General features: G+C 41.8%; 1 protein-coding gene across 1 annotated transcript in view; it reads right to left on the reverse strand.

The window, feature by feature from the left end:
- Positions 1–848: 848 nt before the first annotated feature.
- Positions 849–22,883, reverse strand: part of otud7a (OTU deubiquitinase 7A) — a 124,775-nt gene continuing 102,740 nt past the window's right edge. Inside the window, exons 11-13 of the mRNA XM_056451862.1 lie at positions 6,882–6,996; positions 6,061–6,145; positions 849–5,648 (exon numbers count right to left, since the gene is read on the reverse strand). Of these exons, the coding sequence (XP_056307837.1) occupies positions 4,128–5,648; positions 6,061–6,145; positions 6,882–6,996 (1,721 nt within the window). The 3' untranslated portion in view covers positions 849–4,127. The remainder of the gene's footprint in view (positions 5,649–6,060; positions 6,146–6,881; positions 6,997–22,883) is intronic.

The following is a 22,883-nucleotide window of genomic DNA, read 5'->3' on the forward strand; positions in this document are numbered from 1 at the left end:
CATTACTGTCCTACAGTAAAATACAGTTTATATTACAGTTAAATACTGTGTCATTTACTGAAATCGTTAACAGTGTAGTTGTAGTGCAGTAGTTCACCGGTTACTTACTGTAAATCAACTACAGCAAAAAAATACTGTATTTACATTTACAGCATCATTTATCTTGCTGTAAATACATATACAGCAAGATAAACGTGCTGTGAATGAAAGATAAAAGTTACGGTAAAGATATACAATGTAATTGATTTATTTACTCCCATTTCGTGTTCATTACCTGACGTACTTTCTTCTGTTGAACACAACGAAGATAAAGATCTTTTTTACAAGACACCCAGCAGGTACAGGACGTAAACAAGATGTCAGATTGATATTGTACCCCAGCACTGAGGGGATGTTGCATTTTGTTTGGAAATGAAAATTGGGTTGACGCCAGAACCCAACATCAGGCCGATAAATATCCAACGTCCAACCTAAAATCAACCAAATATCAACGCCTAATGATACAGCTTGACGTTGTGTGGACGTTACCACTATGACATCTATTGGACGTTGGATTTTGGTTGCCATACCTGACGAATAAATCAGTGTTTAACATAAATATGATGCTATGCTAAGTGGCCCGAATGCCTTATACTGGATAATATTCCAGTTTCTCAAGCCCAATCAAATGAGAATATAGTTTAATGTGTGTGTTGTGTACTGTAGAATCAAACATCAGCTTCAAATTGCAGAAAACACACACACATGCGCACATCTGCAAGCACACACACACACCTTCCTTCCACAAGAACCACACGGACACCACGGTTAACAATAAACTAATCTTATTTTGTCTCTTTTTCTCCTGCTATTTACATCGGTACCTAATGTGCAAATTAATAATTTAAAGTAGTGTAAAACTCTCAAATCAATACAAAATCATATATATATATATATATTTATATAGAACTTTTTTCTTTTTTTACAATTCTAAGACGGTGAGAGTCCATGAGTTTGTTGAATATAAAGGAGGGAAAAGCAGGAGGCGAAAGACACACATGATTGCGGAGGTGTAGAAACGTGGGAAGAGAACGAAAGCAGTGGACATCCTTGGCCAGGAAAGACAAAAAAAAAAACACTTACAGAGACACACACACACATGCGGCGTCGGATAACTGGACGCCGGCACACAACAAAACACAACTCTTATGCTCATTTTGAGTAGAAAAGCACTCGGCGGGGCCTTTGCTTAGCAGAGGCACGCACAGTGGCTAACAGGCTAGTCATGCTAGTTAACTTGATCAGCGCAGTTTTTATTTTTATTTTTGCAACATCCTGATTTTCTAGCACACAATAAGAACTTGATCTTTGAGCTGTGTAACACTTATGTTTGTTACATGTGTATTGTGTAAGACATGTTTGTTAGCCATTCAAGGCTGATTTATACTTCCATGTCGGGCGATCGGCATGACCCACGACGCAAGCCTTGCGCATAGTCGCGCATTTGTACTTCTGCATGCTGTTTGTGTTGCTCTGCAATAACACCTCCTAATATACCTGCCAATATTTGTCTCTGAAAATCCAGGAGACTGGTGGTGGGGGTAGGCAGTTGGTATCAGGGCTGAGGTGTCTGAATATCCCAGCTAAGAACCGGGTTTGTAACTGTATTATGCACCAGGATTTGGTTGAGCTCGGCGATCGGATATTATACCAAAGCTGGCGACCCAGGGGTGTTACAGACTGTACCAAAAAGTTTAGGACCTGGGGGTTGGGGTTGGAAGGGGGGTGTAGGTGAAATGACAAGAGTTTTCCAGCAGAAATAACAAAACGGGAGGGTGGTGGAAGATAGGTCTGAAATGCGGGAGACTCCCGGGAAAGGTTGGCAGGTATGCCTCCGAAACACTAGTTGGCAGCAGGTTTTTATTTTCCTCTGTGTCGAGTTTTTTCACGGGTGTTTTGTTTTTTTTTCTGAACGCTACAAGTAGCTAAAACTCGCTCATTCAGAGGCGGGAGTTGGTGGACGTACAACAGCTTTAATCATAAGGTAAACACAAAACAAAAGTTTCCATCTGGAGCTCCTTCACGGGACTCGACACTTGTAAACACTCACTTCATCGGGCTCGCGGCTCTCAGCACCGCCCACACTCGTCAAAGCTACCAAGCCAACCAATCACAGAGCTTACGCTATGCGTCATTGCACACTTCATTTTTGAGAAGTGTGCATCAGCGTTGGTGACAGCTATGCGACCGTGTGAAGGTTCCGCTGGACCATACACGTGCGCTCGACGGAGAAGTATAAATCAGCCTTCAGTCAGTCGGTAGCTTAGCGTGTTGTTGTTTGATGTTAGCGTGTTGTTGTTTGCACTGCCGTGATTGAAATCTAAAAACAAAAATACACTTGAAATATTCTAAATTGTACATTTAGAGACTTAGTTTTGTGTTAAAACTCGTTCTAACTAGGCACATTAAATAAGTGGCAGGCAGTTAATCTTTTCTATTTGTTGGTTCCCACATAGCTCTATATTTAACGTAACACAACTAATTTCTTGCGATGTGCAGAAGTTTGGGTTTCGGTATAGAATTTAAAATGATTCACTTTGTCAATTTGTAATTCGAAGTGTACGATTTTTACATCAGAAATCTGGTTTAACATTTCCTAGCCAATCAGAATATAGCTAAATTGATGAGGAATAAATGAACCCAAGCTTTTGTTTGAATAAAATGTGAAATAGTTCTCCTTTGCATTGAGTATCTCTACTCTCCACTCATTCTCATTTGTCCACAAAAAAAAACAAACATTGTGAACGTTGTAAATTTGTCGTAGACATGAAGACTACAGCTAGTTTTAATAACGGTGCCTGGTTAGGACACAATTTTACACTGCGATGTGATCTTACACGAGTCAAACATCTAAATTGCTTTCGAGAGGTAGATCAGTACCTTTACATAGCCAATTTAGAAATGTAGTTGCTTTATGTATATGATAATCACAGTTGTGTGATTAAGACTAATATTCCTGAGGACAAATGAAATGGAGGTGATGGACCTTTTTTTGGCACGTGAGAGGCAGTGTTAGCATGAGTGCTACAGAAAAGCAGTTGCTTGTAGCCGAGCTGTGGTGTTAAACAGTTGACACAAACACAGTTTCATAAGCTTTCCACCTTTAGTCCACTGCTGAAGCTTGTAAGGGTTTGCATTCCATACTTAAATCCTAAGGTAAGGTGGTTCTTGTAATTTAGCATTTGCTAGCATGACTGTGTTATATATTGCAAGTACAGACAGCAAAGAATGGAAGTCCAAAGGCTTACCGGATGTCAAGTAGCACACAATAGTGAGGTTTCATTTGAGACCATGATGGAACGCAAACCCTTCTACTGAAGGCTTTATATTACAGTATACTGCACGATGGAAAGTCAGTATTCTTTGATATGCCATATATGAATATTTATCCACCATAATAATAATCCCTGTACAGCAGACTAATCATATCAGTTTCCCTTACAATCATATGGGGAAAAGGTAGAATATGGCTGACGTCATGAATGCATAGATAAAAGGGGGGAGGGGTGGCGGTTGTTACCAAACTTATTGCTTTCAAAAAAATCCACGTGCTGAACAGTGCATCTCCCTCCCTTGGTAATTATTTGCAACGCACAGCAAAAACTGATGTTATTCAACATTACGATTCCAAAGAGCTATGCTGTGAAGTATTGCGTTATAATGATCTCAAAACAGGAGTTTTCCCCTTCCATGATTCGGGAAGCTCCCGTTAGAGACTGACATATGCTTTTACGTCTCCTTCTGAAGGTACAAGGTTTACAACACAGACTGAGCAAAATACGAGAGCTTTTACTCTAGAACAAGTAAAAGATTGAATTCAATCGGACGTAGGACAAACAATAACACAATCTCTGGCCAAAGCTGTAAACTGATTCTGGTTGCACTTCCTGTCATTGTAAAGCAGTGTTCGTTCGCTATTGAGAGTAAAGTAACAAGAATACAAGGAGGCCGATCTTAAATATAGTAGGAAAATGTTATGCCAGTTCTTTGTATCGCTTGCAAAGTGCAAAAAATGTGGTGGTGTTGCTGTTGTTGTTTTTTGTCCACACACATCGGAGGTGGATATATATGTGTGTGGGCTTGCAGGGCTATCCAGGTCGATGCACCTTCAACTCTCGTTCCCTGCGTTTCAGCTCCTCTCTATAGCAATAAGAGCAGAAGTTTTCTGTCTCAGGTCTGCCGTAGAAGGTGCAGTTCTCCCTCCTGCAGCGTTTCTGCTGAAAACAGTACATTGGGCAAATGCCACTCTGCCCTTTGGTTTTGTCCTGCCCCAACCAGGCATTGGGTGCGGGATCCTCATCTGCGAACTCTAGACAGTCCCGAATGTCACCAGCGTTGAAGCCGTTGGTGTAGGTGTGGGACTTGTGTTCCCCAGGCATGTTGTACGAGAGGGTATCTACGGCATTGATGGTGCGGATGCCAGACATGCGAGCTGGGCTGTAGCTTTGAGAGGACAGTGAGCGGTTTTGCTGTGGGTAGGTGGCACAGGTTTTGAGCGTACCCACCGTTGGCTTGTAGGACTCATCGTGGTAGCTTGACGACTGCACGTTGACATCTCTGAGGTGGATGACACTGTGCCTCTGGATTGGTGGGGTATGGCTATAGTGAGCTGAAACAGGGACTGGTCCGGGTCTCTTAGCACCGTTACTGGGGGAGGAAAAGGGGACGGGGGACATGGAGGATCCTGGGATGGAGGCTGGAATTGGTATAGGGATTGGGGAGGCAGCAAGCTTTGGGCTTCCCCTTTCTTGGACCTTCACAGATCCAAGGGAAGGATTATGGCTAGGGTGCAACACCGGAGAGCAGCTTTCAGGCAGAGAGCTATCCGAACACTCTCTTTGGAAAACACTCTCCTGTTCGGGCTTCTTAAGTGCCACACCATTGGTCTGAGGCTTTTTCTCAGTCTCAGATTTTCTTTTCTGCTCCTGCTCGGCACTGAAGCGTTCTTGGGCACTGCTCAGGTAGAAGCTGATCATCTCTTCGTGAAACTGGTGCCGGTGGCTTGTGAGCAGCAAACCAGCAAAGATGAACTTGCGCTCACCCTGCATGGCTGCCCGGAGGATGTTCAGGCTGAGTTTGACATCTGTGCTGTACTTCCAGTTGTCAAGCGTCCGATCTCCAGAGTTTTTGCCTGATCCTGGCGGTCTCTCAACAGGTGAGCTCCCAGAAGCACGGTCTGTGGGAGAGGGACTGGTTGCCTTCTCTGAGGAGGACGTGCTGGCCGACTGGCCTGACTCCTCTTTGCTTCCTTTTCGTGTTTTCGAGTCCTTTTTCTTGGATTTCTGCTCTCCATTTTCCACCGTTCTTCCATTCGTTGAGTTGGACTTGCTGATCTTACCATGGACAAGTCCTCCAAGGCCACCCATATTCTTCTTAAGTTTGATACCCAGAGTCTTGCTGAAGCTACCCAGTTTGTTGGCCACAGAATCTGTGCGTGTTTTATCCTTATCCTTGCGCTGCTTGTCCTTGTCCTTATCCTTACTCGTCTTGCCATTATTGATGTTGGAGTTACTGCAAACAGACTCCCGGTCTGAGTCCATGGATTCTGCCAGAGATTGTACGTCCTCACCTGCAGAGGCAGTGGGCGACTCTGGCTGAGCCAAGGGAGCCTGTAATAAACAGACCGGCCATTAGGACTCAAAACTGAAGACATCTTTACACATAACAACCCTGCTCCAGGAGGCAGTTTAGTACCAACAACAATAAAAAGGTCCCAAAGTCGGTCCTGGAGGGCCGATGTCTTGCAGAGTTTAGCTCCAACTTGCCTCAACACATCTACCTGGAAGCTTCTAGTATGACTGATAAGAGCTTGATTAGCTGGTTCAGGTGTGTCTAATTGGGGTTGGAGCTAAGCTCAGCAGGACAGTGGATCTCCAGGAGCAATTTGGGCTCCTCCAGTCTAGAATATTTGGAAGGAATTACGTTTGCTTCAGCAGAGTTGAAAATAAAGTCAACAGGAACGTAGCCCTCCAGGAGCAGGGTTTGCAAGCCATGTCAATATAATTAAGGATGAGCATTTACCCTTGTTTCAGAAGGAATTCGAATCCATGTTACATTCATATAGTTGTGCAGAAGGTTCAGTTTAGCTTCCAGTGATAGAATAAGACTGGAAAGAGAGGAAAACAAAGTCAAAGCATCTCTCCTAAAACATAATTTGTCACACTAATTTCCTTAAATAATTACAGAAAGATGGCCTGTTGCAATGTCTTACGTACCCAGTTGAGGAATGGTAGAAATTATAAACCATTTGTGGCGTGACTCAGAACTCAATCAGTGCATAAATCTAGTCACCAGTTAATGATAGCAATTAGTTTGTATTTATCAGACTATTATGGAGCCAATGGACTGGAGGCCAGCGCATTACATTTACTTCAGCTCAGATGTTTGTTTTGAGTCTCTGTTCTTCCTTCTGTAAATTATGACTAGGGTGGAGCTGCTGCAATTCATTTATAAGCTTTAATTGTACGACCTCTGGAAAGTTCTCAGATTTAAAAAACATCCTGGACAAGCTGTCCTAACCATAAGACTAAATGCAGGAATATGCAACTGATAAAATTCTGGAACAAGCATAGGCTTTTTTTTATGAGTGAATGAGTCAGAACGACCTCTGTGAGGATAATGTGGCTTGGTGCCATGTGCTGGGCCCTTCTGGACAGATTTAGTCCATCTAAATGCCTCATATGGTAAAGATAGCATATAGATTCAGACCCTCAGTTGACCCCTTGTCTCAATTACCCCTCATGAAGTCTAGAGTGTGCTTTCAAGTTATTAATGTAATTTTGCTAAGCTTGCTCTAGGTATGGATGTAGGATGAGGGAGAGAGAGAAAAACAGGGGTCTTACTTTGCCAGCTTAGCATTGTCATTGTCATCCCTCCCCCACTCCCAGTCCCTCCCAGGGTCCACTGCAAAATGCAACGCCAGCAGCTTGTGCTCCGAGTCGGTCAGTGGGATGACAGCTGAAAAAAACAGACAAAAAGAAAAGATGAAATACTTAGGCACAGCATTCAAGAGTGGCAAGAACTGATATGTAGGTCTTGTTTTAGCCCTGGTTACACCTGGTACTAAGATACATCTTGGTCTGTCGGTCAAAAGTAGATGATGAAGAAACATTGCTATTTACACTTGGTGTTTTAACTCATTTCTTGCATTCACTTTTGACAACTCTCCTGATTTCTTTAAGGGGAAGTAGGTGGCTGTTTAAATGTATCTGACTACTTAATCTATGAAAGCAATCTGGTCAAATTTCTGTTTGAGTATTTCTGGAAAGTTCTCTTAGTGTTTTAGACACCATTTACACATGTCTTTAGCCTCGTCTGCTTACCCATTTGTCCATTTTGCCCACTTTCCCGATTTCTTTAAAAGAAGGGTCTATGGGCGGGTGAATGTATGGTCTTTTCCTGACCTTTATTTTATTTACAGTAGGTGGCTTTGGAACTATGAAACCAATTTGTTCGACTACCCATAGAAGTGGTTGAAAGTGAACAAGCTCAAAATGTTTTAGAGCCCATTTACGGCAGTATTTAGCATTGTTCACTTTACTTTCTGTCCATTTTCGTCCACTTTCCTGATTTCTTTGAGGGTAGGATCTAGGGATAGGTGAATGTATGCTTTGTTCTGACCATTCTGACCTTATTTTTTTGATATACAGTAGGTGGTCATGAGCATTCAATCTGCTCAAATGTGTTGAAAGTGAACAAGCTCAAAATGTTTTAGACCCCATTTACACTCTTGCGTTCGCACATACACTCTTGCTTTCACACATACACAACGGCCAATTTAGTTTATTCAATTCACCTGTACCACACGTCTTTGGACTGTGGGGAAACCGGAGCACCCAGAGGAAACCCACACCAACATGGGGAGAACATGCAAACTATAAATAAATAAATAATAATCCATTACGCCACTTCTAGGCATGGCAGAACTGACTAAAAGAGAAACAGAAATCACATTTCCATGCCTCCGACACCCATTTGACAGGAAAAACATTTCAACATTAATCAAGGGCTACGCTATCCATGAGCGCAACGGCCTGGGCGCGGCACTGTTTCCTAAAGAGAAAATATCAGAGCCTTCCATCGCATCCTTTCTCCTCACACTTTTCGTCATGATACCAAACTGCTCTTTTCAAACTGGACAGAATGGAAGAGTAAAAAGAGAGAGAGAGAGAGAGAGAGAGAGAGAGAGAGAGAGAGAGAGAGAGAGAGTGGGCTGAAACGAGAGATAAATAGAATGATTCAGTTCTCGTGACTGTTGGAAAATGCAGCATGTTTGAACAGAGGACGTTCCAGCCCCTTCTGTCACAACCACACACACACTGACAGAACAAACTGTCTCCGCTCCTCATGAACGGGCTGCCATTTGCCAGGTGACTGCTGGGTAAATCTCGCAGCGTACCAATGATGAACATACTGCTCTTCTGTGACTCATTTAAATGACACTCGGAGGAGTGAGAGACATCGAGTCACGGTAATGAACACATTTGTGTGTGAAAGGCAGAAAAGGTCAAGGAGAGATAACGTCTGTGTAGTATGATATTGTCGAATTATCAATAATCAACAAATTTAAAGGGACAGTTCACCCAAAATTGAATACTTATTCACTATTTACGCTCTCTCAAGTGGTTTTAAATGAGTTTCTTTCTTCTGTTGAACACAAAAGAAGATATTTTGAAGAATCACTCACTTCCAAAGTAGGAAAAACAAATACTATGGAAGTCAATGGTTACAGGTTTCCAATATGCTTCGGTATATCTTACTTTGTGTCTAATAGAAGAACACAAACAAGTAAAGAGTGAGTAAATAATGACAGAATTGTAATTTTTGGGTGAACTATCCCTGTAATTCTGAAGATTAGAGCTTATGTTGGATGAAATGACACTATTTTGTACATCGATTATTTAAAAGTTTGTCATACAATAGTTCAAACTACAATATGTCCAAATAACTAACATGATATGGGCAAATAATTATTAAGTTACAAATTTAAAGGGACAGTTCACCCAAAACTGGAGATTTATTCACTATTTACGCTCCCTCTAGTGATTTTAAATGAGTTTCTTTCTTCTGTTGAACACAAAAGAAGATATTTTGAAGAATGCTCAAAAACCTGTGATCACTCGCTTCCATAGTAGGAAAAACAAATACTATGGAAGTCAATGGTTACAGGTTTCCAATATGCTTCAGTATATCTTACTTTGTGTCTAATAGATGAACTCAAACAAGTAAAGAGTGAGTAAATATCATTTTAATTTTGGGGTGAACCATCCATTGTAATGCTGAACTTTGAGCTTATGTTGAATGAAATGACACTAGATTGTACATTTTAATGTTTATTATATAATGTTTCATCTGCAATATTTCGAAATAACAAACATGATATGGCCAAATGATTATTAAGTTACAAATTTAAAGGGACAGTTCACTTAAAAGTGGACATTTAGTCACTATTTAAAGTTGTTTTAAACAAGTTTCTTTCTTCTGTTGAACACAAAAGAAGATATTTTGAAGAATGCTTAAACACATGTGGTCTTTGACTTTCATAGTAGGAAAACGAATACTATGGAAGTCAATGGTTACAGGTTTCCAATATGCTTCAGTATATCTTACTTTGTGTCTAATAGAAGAACTCAAACAAGTAAAGGGTGAGTAAATAATGACAGAATTGTAATTTTTGGGTGAACTATCCCTTTAATGCTGAAGATTTGGGCTCATGACCCTAGATTGTACATTTTAATGTTTATTATATAATATTTCATCTGCAATATGTCAAAATAAATAACATGATATGGCCAAATGATCATTAAACTACACATTTATAGGGACAGTTCCCTTAAAAGTGAACATTTAGTCACTATTTACTCTCCCTCAAGTGTTTTAAATGAGTTTCTTTCTTTTGTTGAACACAAAAGAAGATATTTTGAAGAATCACTCACTTCCAATGTAGGAAAAACAAATACTATGGAAGTCAATGGTTACAGGTTTCCAATATGCTTCAGTATATCTTACTTTTTGTCTAATAGAAGAACACAAACAAGTAAAGAGTGAGTAAATAATGACAGAATTTAAATTTCTGGGTGAACTATCCCTTTTAATGCTGAAGATTTGGGCTCATGACACTAGATTGTACATTTTAATGTTTATTATATAATATTTCATCTGCAATATGTCAAAATAACTAACATGATATGGCCAAATGATCATTAAACTACACATTTAAAGGGACAGTTCACTCAAAAGTGAACATTAAATCAATATTTACACTCCCTTAAATGGTTTAAATGAGTTTCTTTCTACTGTTGAACACAAAAGAAGATATTTTAAAGAATGTTTAAAATCCTGTGATCACTGACTGAGAAGTGAAACCATCAACAAAAGGCTGACCCTTTCTATGTTTACAAACACAAGCGCAGCCGAATAGAGGCCATTTCTGGTTAATGATGTCTGAATGTACAAGTATTTAGGAACGGATGTGTGAATGGCCTTTTCTGGAAAAATTCCAGAACATCCTTGCCTGTGTGAACAGCTCTTTGTTAAATTTACTGTCGTTCCTGTAATTATTTAGTTTTAATTAATTTTCCAGTATCACTGTGTGAAAGAGGCGAACAACACCATTGCATTTAAAACGACATGACTCAGCAAATGACACTTAACAAAGTTGTCATAATTATGCGTAAATTCTTCATACTGTACATGTCTTGTCATAATTATAAAGGTGTCATGACCGTCTTATGAACACCCCTTTCAAGTAAAGTGTTACCTAGTAGTTATTCAAAATGGCGCCCCCTCGCAAAAAGTACTGTACTACTAGTAATATTGACACATAATACTTCCATGGTGCTTCACTGTTAGTGAAAACTTTCCCAAACTGGATAAAATCCACATATTCGACACAAAATGTCTGTCGGAAGTGCATGAAAGTTGGAAATTGGTGGGGGGTGGACTGAGATTTTGGATTATGTGAATGTTCTGTGGACCAGCTGGGCATTTTTGGCGCTTCTTGTTGCCAGGATTGTGAATTAAAAGACGTGGGTGGGAGGCAAAGTCGTGTGCTGATTGAAAATTCAACGGGGAGGAAGTGTGCTGCAAGCGTCTGACTGTGGAAAATGGATGAATGATAGACTCCCTACACACCAGCGTTGCATAATGTGGCCCACAGAAATCATAGAGTGATTATTTTTATATATCGCAGTTTGAACTATTAGATGTACAAACTCATTTCATCCAACATGAGCCCAAATCTTCAGCATTAACGCGATAGTTCATCCAAAATATGAAAATTCTGTCGTTATTTACTCACTCTTTACTTGTTTTAAACTGGTAGGAAGTTATCCTAAAGCATGCTGGAAACCTGTAACCATTGACTTCCATAGTATTTGTTTTTCCTACTATGGAAGATTTCATTTTTGAGCATTCTTCAAACTATCTTCTTTTATGTACAACTGAAGAATAAACCACTTGAGGGAGCGTAAATAGTGAGTAAATGTTCACTTTTGAGTGAACTGTCCCTTTAAATTAGTAACTTAATAATTATTTGACCATATCATGTTAGTTATTTTGACATATTAAGGATGAAATAGTATTTAATAAACATTTAAATGTACAATCTAGTGTCATTTCATCCAACATGAGCTCAAATCTTCAGCATTAAAGGGATAGTTCACCCAGAAATTAAAATTCTGTCATTATTTACTCACTCTTTACTTGTTTGTTCTTCTATCAGACACAAAGTAAGATATACTGAAGCATATTGGAAACCTGTAACCATTGGTACAGGTGAATTTGGTAGGCTAAATTGTCCATAGTGAATGTGTGCTTCCCAGTGATAGGCTGCAGCTGCAAGGGCATCTGCTGCGTAAAACATATGCTGGATAAGTTGGCGGTTCATTCCGCTGTGGCGACCCCAGATTAAAAAAAGGACTAAGCCAAAAAGAAAACGAATGAACATCAGAAATAGCAAGTTTAATTCACATCAATTGATTAAAAACATGAAATTATTCATAGATTCTACAAATAAATACTACAAATATATAATACAAATAAATGTACAATTGTCCCCATGTTTCTGTCAGTCCTGTCACATTTAATATAAAATCTGTGCAATACACGTTTAAGGCTATGACTCGGGTGTGAGATCATTTGATGGAGAAGCTGGGAGAAGATGTTCACCTGGCGAGCGAGCGTGATTTTCTGAGTGAGTGGATACTTGTATACAGCGGTTACGTTTGACTTTTTTCTTTGATTTGTTTTTCGTGTTTATATATTCGTCTTTACATTTACATTTAGTCATTTCACGAGTTCACACTTGCAATAGTTTCAGAATAAAGCGTATTTGGCGTGCTGTCCGGGGAGAGGGCTCTGAGCTCGGGGAAGACACCCAAACTCGAGTTATTTCTCTTATCAGGAAACAGAGAGGAATTGGGATTCGAGCGAAGTATCTAGCCCGGCCCCAGAACGCTCCCCCCCGGGATTGTAATGCTTAAGAGGTGAGGTGACGGGGCGGTGGAGGGATGCTAAAGTCGTAAGATGCTGCAGGTAAGACAGCTTTGGTATATATAGGGGTTTGGTCAAGAACTGATTGGATAATAGAATAATTGTCAATGACGTATTTGATACTGAAACTTCTGCGCGTGCTCCTCCCGAAATTTGTTTATAAAACATCACTTAGCAGACGCTTTTATTCAAAGCGACTTACAAATGAGGACAAGGAAACAATTTACACAACTATAAGAGCAGCAGTGAGTAAGTGTTATAGGCAAGTTTCAGGTGTGTAAAGTCTAAGAAGCAAAAATTATTTATTTTTTTCTTTTGAGAGAGTACAGTTAGTGGTATAGCCAAAGAGGCAGTTACAGATTAGGAAGGAAAGTGGAGACTAAACTGTTGAGTTTTTAGTCGTTTCTTGAAGACAGCAAGTGACTCGGCTGTTCTGATGTAGTTAGGGAGTTCATTCCACCAACTGGGCAGATTGAATGTGAGAGTTCGGGAAAGTGATTTCTTCCCTCTTAGGGATGGAACAACGAGGCGACGTTCATTCACAGAACGCAAGTTTCTGGAGGGCACATACATCTGCAGAAGTGAGAGCAGATAAGAAGGAGCAAAGCCAGAGGTCGCTTTGTAAGCAAACATCAGAGCTTTGAATTTGATGCGAGCAGCAACTGGCAGCCAGTGCAAACGGGTGAGTAGCGGAGTGAAGACCAAGATCAAAGACCACTCGTGCTGCTGCGTTCTGAAGCAGCTGAAGAGGTTTGATAGAGTTAGCTGGAAGCCCGGCTAGTAGAGAGTTGCAATAATCCAGTTTGGAGAGAACAAGAGCTTGAACAATGAGTTGAGCTGTATGTTCAGATAGGAAGGGTCGGACCTTTCTGATGTTATAGAGTGCGAATCTGCAAGATCTTTATATTTCATTTGAAACTTATTTTTGTATATATCTTTTTGTACATTTTGGACTTTTAGGGACACTGTATATATTTTGCACTGGACTTTTATCCTCCACATTATTGTAAATAAATACCACCTTTTTTACACTTCCGGGTCAGGCCATTGTGTTTGGATTTTTGCCATTGTGTGTTTTTTATTTATTTTGGTGTTTATTGTGGTGTTCAGGCCTCCCATGCTTCCTAGTGGGCCAACTCTGAGTTCATAACATCGCAGTTGGTATTAGAGAAGGATGCGTTCTCTCATTGAATTGTATGATTTTATGCTTGTTTTTGTATGATTTTACTGAGGACGTTAAACTTAACTCAGTCCCTGCCACATTTTTTCTAAGTGAAAATGTCCGTTTCTGGTAGAATGTCCCATATATTTTGTATAACTTTCCAAATATTAACACTTATTACTGGTTTTGGTCCAGTAAAAAGCATCATGCTGTGGGGATGTTTTTCATCAGCAGGAACTGGAAGACTAGTCAGGATAGAGGGAAAGATGAATGCAGCGATGTACAGAGACATCCTGAATGAAAACCTGCTTCAGAGTGCTCCTGACCTCAGACTGGGGCGACGGTTCATCTTCCAGCAGGACCATGACCCAAAGCACACCGCCGAAATATCAATGGAGTGGCTTCACAACAACTCGGTGAATGTCCTTGAGTGGCCCAGCCAGAGCCCAGACCTAAATCCTATTGAAGATCTCTGGAGAGATCTGAAAATGGCTGTACACCATCGCTTCTCATCCAACCTGATAGAGCTTGAAAGGTACTGCAAAGAGGAATGGGCAAACATTCCCAAAGACAGGTGTGCCAAGCTTGTGGCATCATATTCAAAAAGACTTGAGGCTGTAATCGCTGCCAAAGGTGCATCAACAAAGTATTGAGCAAAGGCTGTGAATACTGATGTACACTGATGTACAAAAATTGGATGATTGTTTTGTTCAGTTGTACTGCACTCTTGTTTTGATGCCTGAAAACCCATTTTTCATCATGTGGGGCTGGGATCATGTTGATATAATGACGTGGTTCATGCTTTCTTAGTAAAAGCTGATTGGTGGATCTCTGACGTCTTCTCAGTGGTGTGTAGTTATACAACAGGAATTTGGAAATGAAACAAAATATTTGAAAGCACAGGCAAAACAACACGTCCTAACAGAAGCATATATCATCGCTTCGCAATCTCCAAATCTCACATACAACTCCGTTCCTTTGAAGTAAACGTTATCCAAGGCCAACAAAAAGATCCAAAAAAACAACCGAGCAGCCAAAATCATTTACCCCAAACCATCACGTTCCCCTCGCTGTTATTGAAACACACAAACCAAAGCCATGAGGTTTCTTCCAGAGATTTGTGGGTCAAATTCTTGGGGAGTCACACCGGGACAAGAAAGAGCATCCAAAGTCCAAGCTGGAAGAAATGTAGGTGGAATTCCCAAAAGCACAGCACACACTGTGTTCGGAATAACACACAAAGCCGTACACGTGGGCACACACTCATACATAAAGCTAAGCAACAAGCAGCTCATTGTGCGAGCGCAGATACGGTTTCCCACCAGAGCGGGGTCAGACGGTGAATGCTGGAGCTATGTGGGGTTGTGTCCCGACTCCTACACTGCAGCTGTCCTCCCTTTCTCTGGCCCGACACACACACACACTCACACTCACACACTTCAGATCAGACTGTTGTTAGCATTTGGGCCGGTTCCAGATCCAAACACCGACATTGCCAGTTCTACCCTGGAGTGTAATGTATTTTGTATCCCTTCTGGCAGTAGTGTGGACCTGTCCTTGACTGACCCGCCTCAGAAACCTGACGTGTGGCTGTTTGGTTTAATGGTGCTGTATGTAAGTTTTTGACTACTAAAGCATTAAAATAACATACGTGTGCAGTTATTTAAGAAACATGCTATGTAAACATACTTGTTTATGTGAAAAACAATGCTAAAAGGGTGTTATTCTCCATTGAAAATGTGCGTTCTGTGTCAGAATGTCTGTCTTTGTATTGGCCTCTATAACCAGCCCACTGCAAGTTCACCAAACTATATTTCAACACTCTGAATTTGGGCTGGTTCACCCAGTTCTACCCTGGAGCGTGATGTATTTCGTATCCAACACAGGCTCATTCTGAAAAGGCAGCCCTACAGAAGTTTCTAGAGACCGCGAATTACGTAGCCAGAGGTGCTGCATTTCATTTTTTTAAACGAACGCTACGGTGCGGTGTGAAGCCGTTTATTTTCGAGCTTACCAGCTGACCGTTTACTTCCGTATGGACGGCATTTCAGCTGCAACCAGTTTGTCCTGTTAGCGCGCTGGTACGTCGGCAGACTTGAGACACAGAGAGGAGTTGACCACGACGACGGGGTTCGAGTCCGGTGAAGAGCGGTTCCAGAACGCAGGAAAGACAAAAACAGAATCCAAAATATAAAACAAACAAGTGAATAGCAGGGTGAGAATGTGGTAAAATCTGAAAACGTGGTAAAAAAAATCTTTTATTTTTTTGGATTGCTTTTGAAACGTGTTGGTTGGGTTTAGGGAAGCGGGTGGGCGAGTCAATCGATAAAATTGGTTGGGATTAGGGAAGGGGGAGGGTGGGTCAGATGATCGTTCGCTCAGTCAGTCAAAAAATCTATCAAAAAGTCAGTCGACAGCGGCCTCTGGTGGGTTTAGGCGAGAACAGCAGGCGCGAATGGCACTCGCGAGGGAAATTTGAGATCTCAAAAAGCGTACACAGCAGCTTCTCGTGGATTCGTGAAAACAAAAACTGCAGAATTCTTCACGGTCTCCACAAATGTCTGTAGAGGTACGTTTTCAAAATGAGCCTGGGTTGTTTGCATCCCTTTTGGCAGTGGTGTAGACCTGTCCTTGACTGACCCACCTCAGAAACGTGACGTCAGAGTACGGTCGATGAGTATTTGTTGGTATTCAGTATCCCTCCATTGTCCGTGCGCTGTTACCAGTGCGATTAAATAAGCAGTAGTTACTGTAATTAAATTACGTGTCCATTTTAAAAAGTAGAGCAAGGCACTACTATTCATTTTTAAGTAAATTATTGGTGTTGTATGTACATTTTTGACTCTGCCAAAGCATTAAAATAACATGTGTGCAGTTATTTAAGAAACATGCTATGTAAACATACTTGTTTACATGAAAAAAATGCTAAAAGTCAGTTATTCTCCATTAAAAATGTGCGTTCTGTGTCTTTGTATTGGCCTCTATAACCAGTTCACCCAATTATAACTCAGCACGCTGCATTTGGGTCGGTTCAGTTGGGCCAGTACTACCCTGGAGCGTAATGTATTTCGTATCCCTTCTGGCAGTGATGTAGACCTGTCCTTGACTGACCCGCCTCAGACTAGAAAAGCAGTAGTTACTGTTATTAAATTTCGTATCCATTTAAAAAAAGTAGAGTATGGGACTACTATTAATTTTTAGGTCATTTAAACATCCTGTATGTACGTTTTTGACTCTTTTAAAGCAAGAGTATGCTATGTTTATGCAACATAATAAGTGAACATGCTTGTTTACATGAAAAACAATGCTAAAAGTGTGTTAATCTCCACTGAAAATGTGCGTTCTGTTTCAGAATGTCTGTATTAGTTTTGGCCTCTATAACCAGCCCACTGCAAGTTTAGCCAATTACGTTTCAGCAGCCTGCATTTGGGCCGATTCATTTGGGCCAGTTCTTCCCTGGAGTGTAATGTATTTCGTATCCCTTCTGGCAGTGGCCATTCACATGGGCCGTCAGTGTCAACGCTATATATATAGCTATACACTACCTGACAAAAGTCTTGTCGTCAAATGAATCATCTGCATCCCAATCATCACAAATACTGCAGAAGACCTACTGGAACCAGCATGGACCCAAGATTCACACAGGATTCAGTCAAGTTTGGTGAAGGAAAAATCATAGTTTGGGGTTACATTCATTATGGGGGCGTGCGAGAGATCTGCAGAGTGGATGAACAACATCAACAGCCTGAGGTATGAAGACATTTGTGCTGCCCATTACATTACAAACCACAGCAGAGGGCGAATTCTTCAGCAGGATAGCGCTCCTCATACTTCAGCATCCACATCAAAGATCCTAAAAAGCAAAGAAGGTCAAGGTGCTCCAGGATTGGCCAGCCCAGTCACCAGACATGAACATTATTGAGCATGTCTGGGGTAAGATGAAGGAGGAGGCATTGAAGATGAATTCAAAGAATCTTGATGAGCTCTGGGAGTCCTGCAAGAACGCTTTCTTTGCCATTCCAGATGACTTTATTAATCAGTGATTTGAGTCATTGCAGAGATGTATGGATGCAGTCCTCCAAGCTCATGATGGAGTCAGACACAATATTCATTCTGTTTCCACTGCAGCATGACCACATATTCTATACTGGACATTATTTCTGTTCAGTGACAAGACTTTTGTCTAAGTAAAGTCAGACCTTACTGTCCTATTTAAATAATTAAAAATCAAGCCATGATCATATTTTATTTTGGTCAAATAAGCGTAATCTAGAGGCCTTTACCTTTCATATAAGCCACTTCTGATACCAAATGATCAACTAGAAGTCTAATTATTATTTGTTGTTCCTAAAACTTCAATAGGCGACACAACTTTTGTCAGGTGATGTCTATGTGTACATGTTCAGTAAAGTGTATTTGTGAATTAAGCGTGTGCGTGTTGTCCTCGAATCAGTAATCAGGAGATGACGAGACTGTAAATAAGGCCTTTCGCTCGGTGGTGATAATACAAACAGAAGTTGTTGACAGACAACATTGCTCATAGAGTCTGACATGCTACATTACAAGCAGAGTTCATTCTGTCGGCGCGAGGGGGAGGCTGATGTATGCCGCGTGTGTCTGGCTGCACGACATGCGGAAACTTAGACAGGCAATGAGCGGGAATATCTGTCATGTGAGGCCTGTGTGATATAATCCTTCAGAGAGTGGCTCCCGAGGCATTATTTCCCGGGATGGCTGTGGTTTTTTCGACTCTCCCCCCTCTGCTGGGTCGTATCAATCACTACAGTTGCGCCCACTGAGGAAAACAATTAGTGCGCTTTAGTCACGCAAACCCTGCTTGCGCTTGACGAGGTGTGAATTCAGGAGTTGCAGTTCACAGCTGTGTGTTGTTACGGCCATTGTAAACAGCAATCGTGCTGCTAAACAGAGCCGATTTTAGACACACGAGTGGGAATCTGATTGCCTACATACTTTCCGGGACCAGGGTAGTTTACAAATAACCACTGGAGCTTTTACACATGATCTATTTATTGGTCATCAGTATCTTAAAGGGCACCTATTTTACCCCTTTTTTTAAATTTAATATTAATATTATGGTTATTCGGTGACGCAGTAGCACAGTAGGTAGTGCTGTCACCTCACAGCAAGAAGGTCGCTGGTTCGAGCCTCGGCTGAATCAGTTGTTTTTTCTGTGTGGAGTTAGCATGTTCTCCCTGCGTCGCGTGGGTGTCCTCCAGGTGCTCCGGTTTCCCCCACAGTCCAAAGACATGCGGTACAGGCGAATTGGGTAGGCTAAATTGTCCGTAGTGTATGAGTGTGTGTGTGTTTCCCAGTGATAGGTTGCGAATAGGTTGAAATTAGTTTCGACTTCCCGCCCAACTTAACAAGGGGGCGGAGCCAAGAGCTCCCCAGCTTTGTGTATGGCAACCGACAGGCAGACAGAGAGAAGCAACATGAGTGAGAGGACCAGCATTCAGCCGCACATGTACGAGTCGGACACAGATCAAGCAAAGACGACTGTTGAGATATCAATGTTTCTAATGTGCCAGAATGTGTCAGAGTGATAGTTACAAGATCATATGTGTCTTTGTATAGTTTTACAGCTAACTGTGTGCTAGTTTAAAGTCCCGAGTTTGCACACCGAGACTAATAACCACGCACGCTGAATTAACTTTGACTGAGGCTATAACTGAAGGGCGTCACACACCAGATGCGCCGCTTAGAGTCGCGACACTGCACACCAGATGCGCACATCCGCATGTTATTTAAAATGAAACTATTCAAATGTCGCTCTGTGGTGCGGCAGAAATATGAACAGTGTCCTGAGTCGTGGCTGAGTCGTCGACTTGCGGCGCCGGTGTGTGCACCCTCATAGAAACCTGTGTTTAGAATTCTAAAATGCGTGGCGCGACGAGCGACGCTTCTGGTGTGCGACCTGCTTAAGGCAAATTCGTTATTTACATTAGAGAGACACGCATGTGAGGCAACGCGCTCGCACTTTCCAGCTGCACCTAGTTAAGATGACAGGGAGCTTCTATGTCTTCATGTTCTCCTCGTGTTGGCGTGGGTTTCCTCCGGTTTCCCCCACAAGCCCGAACACATGTGCTATAGGTTAATTTGGTAAAACAAATATTGTCCGTATTGTATGAGTGTGTGTGTGAATGTGAGTGTATAGGTGTTTCCCAGTACTGGGTTGCGGCTGGTAGGGCATCCACTGCGTAAAACATATCCTGGAATAGTTGGCGGTTCATTCCGCTGTAGCGACCTCTGATAAATCAGAGACTAAGCCGAAGAAAAATGAATGAATGAACGATCATATACAAGCTAAAAACAATGCATATTTACTTATTTGGTCTCTAATGTAACAACTATTACCCATGTACTTCATTTTAAAGGATGACGATACTAATTCTATTAATTTTTGTCATGTGTAAGAGTAAAAACAAAAGCAACGTCACGTCAAACAACGCATATGAAAATATCTGTGATGCTTGCCGTTGATTAGCTTGGCAAGCTTGGCATGAGATGGTCAAAGCACAAGAAGGTTTTCATTCCTACGAGATGAGACTTTAAAATCTGCCCAGCGAATGCCAAAGAAAATAGAGGTCTGCGTAAAGCTGGCCAGGCGCTTCTCAAAATAGCAACGGATGCATCCTATTGGTCGACTGCTGTCATATAAAGTGTAACCACAGAAAAATGAAGGTGCATTAAAGCGGCGTTAGCATGGCACGTCACAGGGAAACCATTCAGCCTGCAATGCGGAGGGAAAAAAGTGCCTCTATCGCAGACAACACTTCAAAGGGGCCTTAAATCGCTGAAAGAGTTTTACATCAGTGACATATTACAATTACCCCGCAGTTAAAGAACGTTTACGAGTGGAAAACGAGACGAGTGGATGAAAGGTATTTCAGCAACCAATGTTCTCCCTGACAAATACTTTTAGCTAAAGACTATCCTTAAGGAGCAGAGTCTATCGCATTTAAGGGAATCATTCAAACTATTTTCGCATAGATGTGATGTATACACAGGTTTATATTCTCAAATATAGTTAAAGGTCCCGCTTTGAAATGTGCATTATTATTCGATGTTTGACGTAATCTCAACCGAAACAAAAAAAAAAAGGGTGGGACATAGAGTAGCCCCTCCCCCTTTTTAAAAAACAGCCAATAGCGTTTTGTTTGAGTGGTGGCTGAGCTCAAGTACATCAAATAAAAAGCAAATGGGAGGGGGCGGGGCATGTCAGATACTAGAGAGCATTTGATTGGTCGTGATTTGATTAGAAACAAAAATATGAGATGACACGAATAAAAAAAATGATTATATTGTGAAATTTCTCCGATTCTCAAATATGTGATAGAACTTTTATTTAGTCTTTTAAACAGCTTAATGACGATCGTATCATTTGTTATTTGACGGGTAATGGACGCCGCTGTCGTTGCTAAAAGGGATACAGCTGTGATCGGAAGTTATCGAGAAGTGCCTATATTCCGTAGGGGGGGTGGGGGGTCGTGGGGGGGGGGGGGGGGGGGGGGTTCACGCACGCGCACACACACACACAAACACACACGCACACACACACACACACACACACACACACTCTCTCTCTCTCTCTCTTTACTCCCTCTCTCCCACACACACACAAGAGCCTCAGTGTTCTTTGGAAACCGCTGGCACCTGAACACACATTGGGCAGACGGGCACTCCCTGGCAGACCCCAACGGAAGATCCGGCATCGCCACCAGGACACACACACACACAGACTCTGGTTGAGAAGGGGAAGAGGGGAGGTGGTGGGGGGGGGGGGGGGGGGGGGGGGGGGGGGGTGGGAGCAGATCAGGGTCTAAACCACATGTACTGGCTGGTTTGGACTGATCTGCACTAAATGGCAGAGGGTGAGCAGTTCACTGAGGACGGAGAGAGAGAGAGAGAGAGAGAGAGAGAGAGAGAGAGAGAGAGAGAGAGAGAGAGAGAGAGAGAGAGAGAGAGAGAGAGAGAGAGAGAGAGTGTGTGTGTGTCAGAGTGTGTGTGAGAGAGTAAGAATAGGATCAGGGGAAATGAGTCAGGGAGATGCCCTGTTGCATGTGTGTGTGTGAGAGAGAGAGTGTGTGTTTGTGAGAGAGTGTGTTTGTGTATGTGAGTGTAGTATAGGAGTGTGTATGTGTTTGTGTGTGTGTGAGTTTGTGTGTTAGTGTGAGTGTTTGTGAGTGTGTGTTAGTATGTTTGAAAGAGGGTGTTGGTGTGAATGTGTTTGTGTGAGAGTGTGTGTGTGTGTGTGTGTGTAATGTGTGTTTGTGAGATAGTGTGTTTATGTGTGTCTATGAGTGTTCGTGTGTGTTTGTGTGAGAGTGTGTTTGTTAGTGTGAATGTGTCTGAGTGTGCGTGTGTGATTGTGTGTGTGTTTGTAAGAGTGAGTCTGTGTGTGTGTGTGTGCTAGTGTGAATGCGTGGCTATGAGTGTGTGTTTGTGAGTGTGCGTGTGTGTAATTGTGTGTGTTTGAGTTATTGTGTGAGGGTGTGTGTTAGTGTGTATTTGTGTGTTTGAGTGTATGTGTTGGTAGTATGTTAGTATGTGTGTGTATATATGTGTGTATGTGTGTGTGTGTGTGCGTAAATGAGTGGTAAGTGTGTATATGAGGCCTCGTGGCACTAAGTGTCTCCAGACACGCGGCAACAGATGAGCTCATCTGGCTCAGAGGGAACTGAAGCAGCACTCCTTCACATCAAACACACACACACACACACACACACACACACACACACACACACATACAGGGAGCTGTATATGAAATCGCTTCATATTCCCTTTATTACTGGATTATTTGAGTGAGCCGTCATGTGTAGTGATGTGCAAAATGATTATCAAGTGCACTAAATCAATCCCACAATGCACTGCACTGATGTGTGTACAAGCGACAACAGCTTAAAAATACCCACAATGCTCTGTGTGGGCTTGCACGCCGAATGAATTTAAACCGGGGATTCCTTCTGGTGTACACTCACCGGCCACTTTATTAGGTACACCTGTCCAACTGCTCGTTAACGCAAATTTCTAATCAGCCAATCACATGGCAGAAACTCAATGCATTTAGGCATGTAGGCAAGGTCTAGACGATCTGCTGTAGTTCAAACCGAGCATCAGAATGGGGAAGAAAGGGGATTTAAGTGTCTTTAAACGTGGCATGGTTGTTAGT

Source organism: Danio aesculapii, chromosome 25 (assembly GCF_903798145.1).
Source record: "Danio aesculapii chromosome 25, fDanAes4.1, whole genome shotgun sequence".
Taxonomy (NCBI): Eukaryota; Metazoa; Chordata; class Actinopteri; order Cypriniformes; family Danionidae; genus Danio; species Danio aesculapii.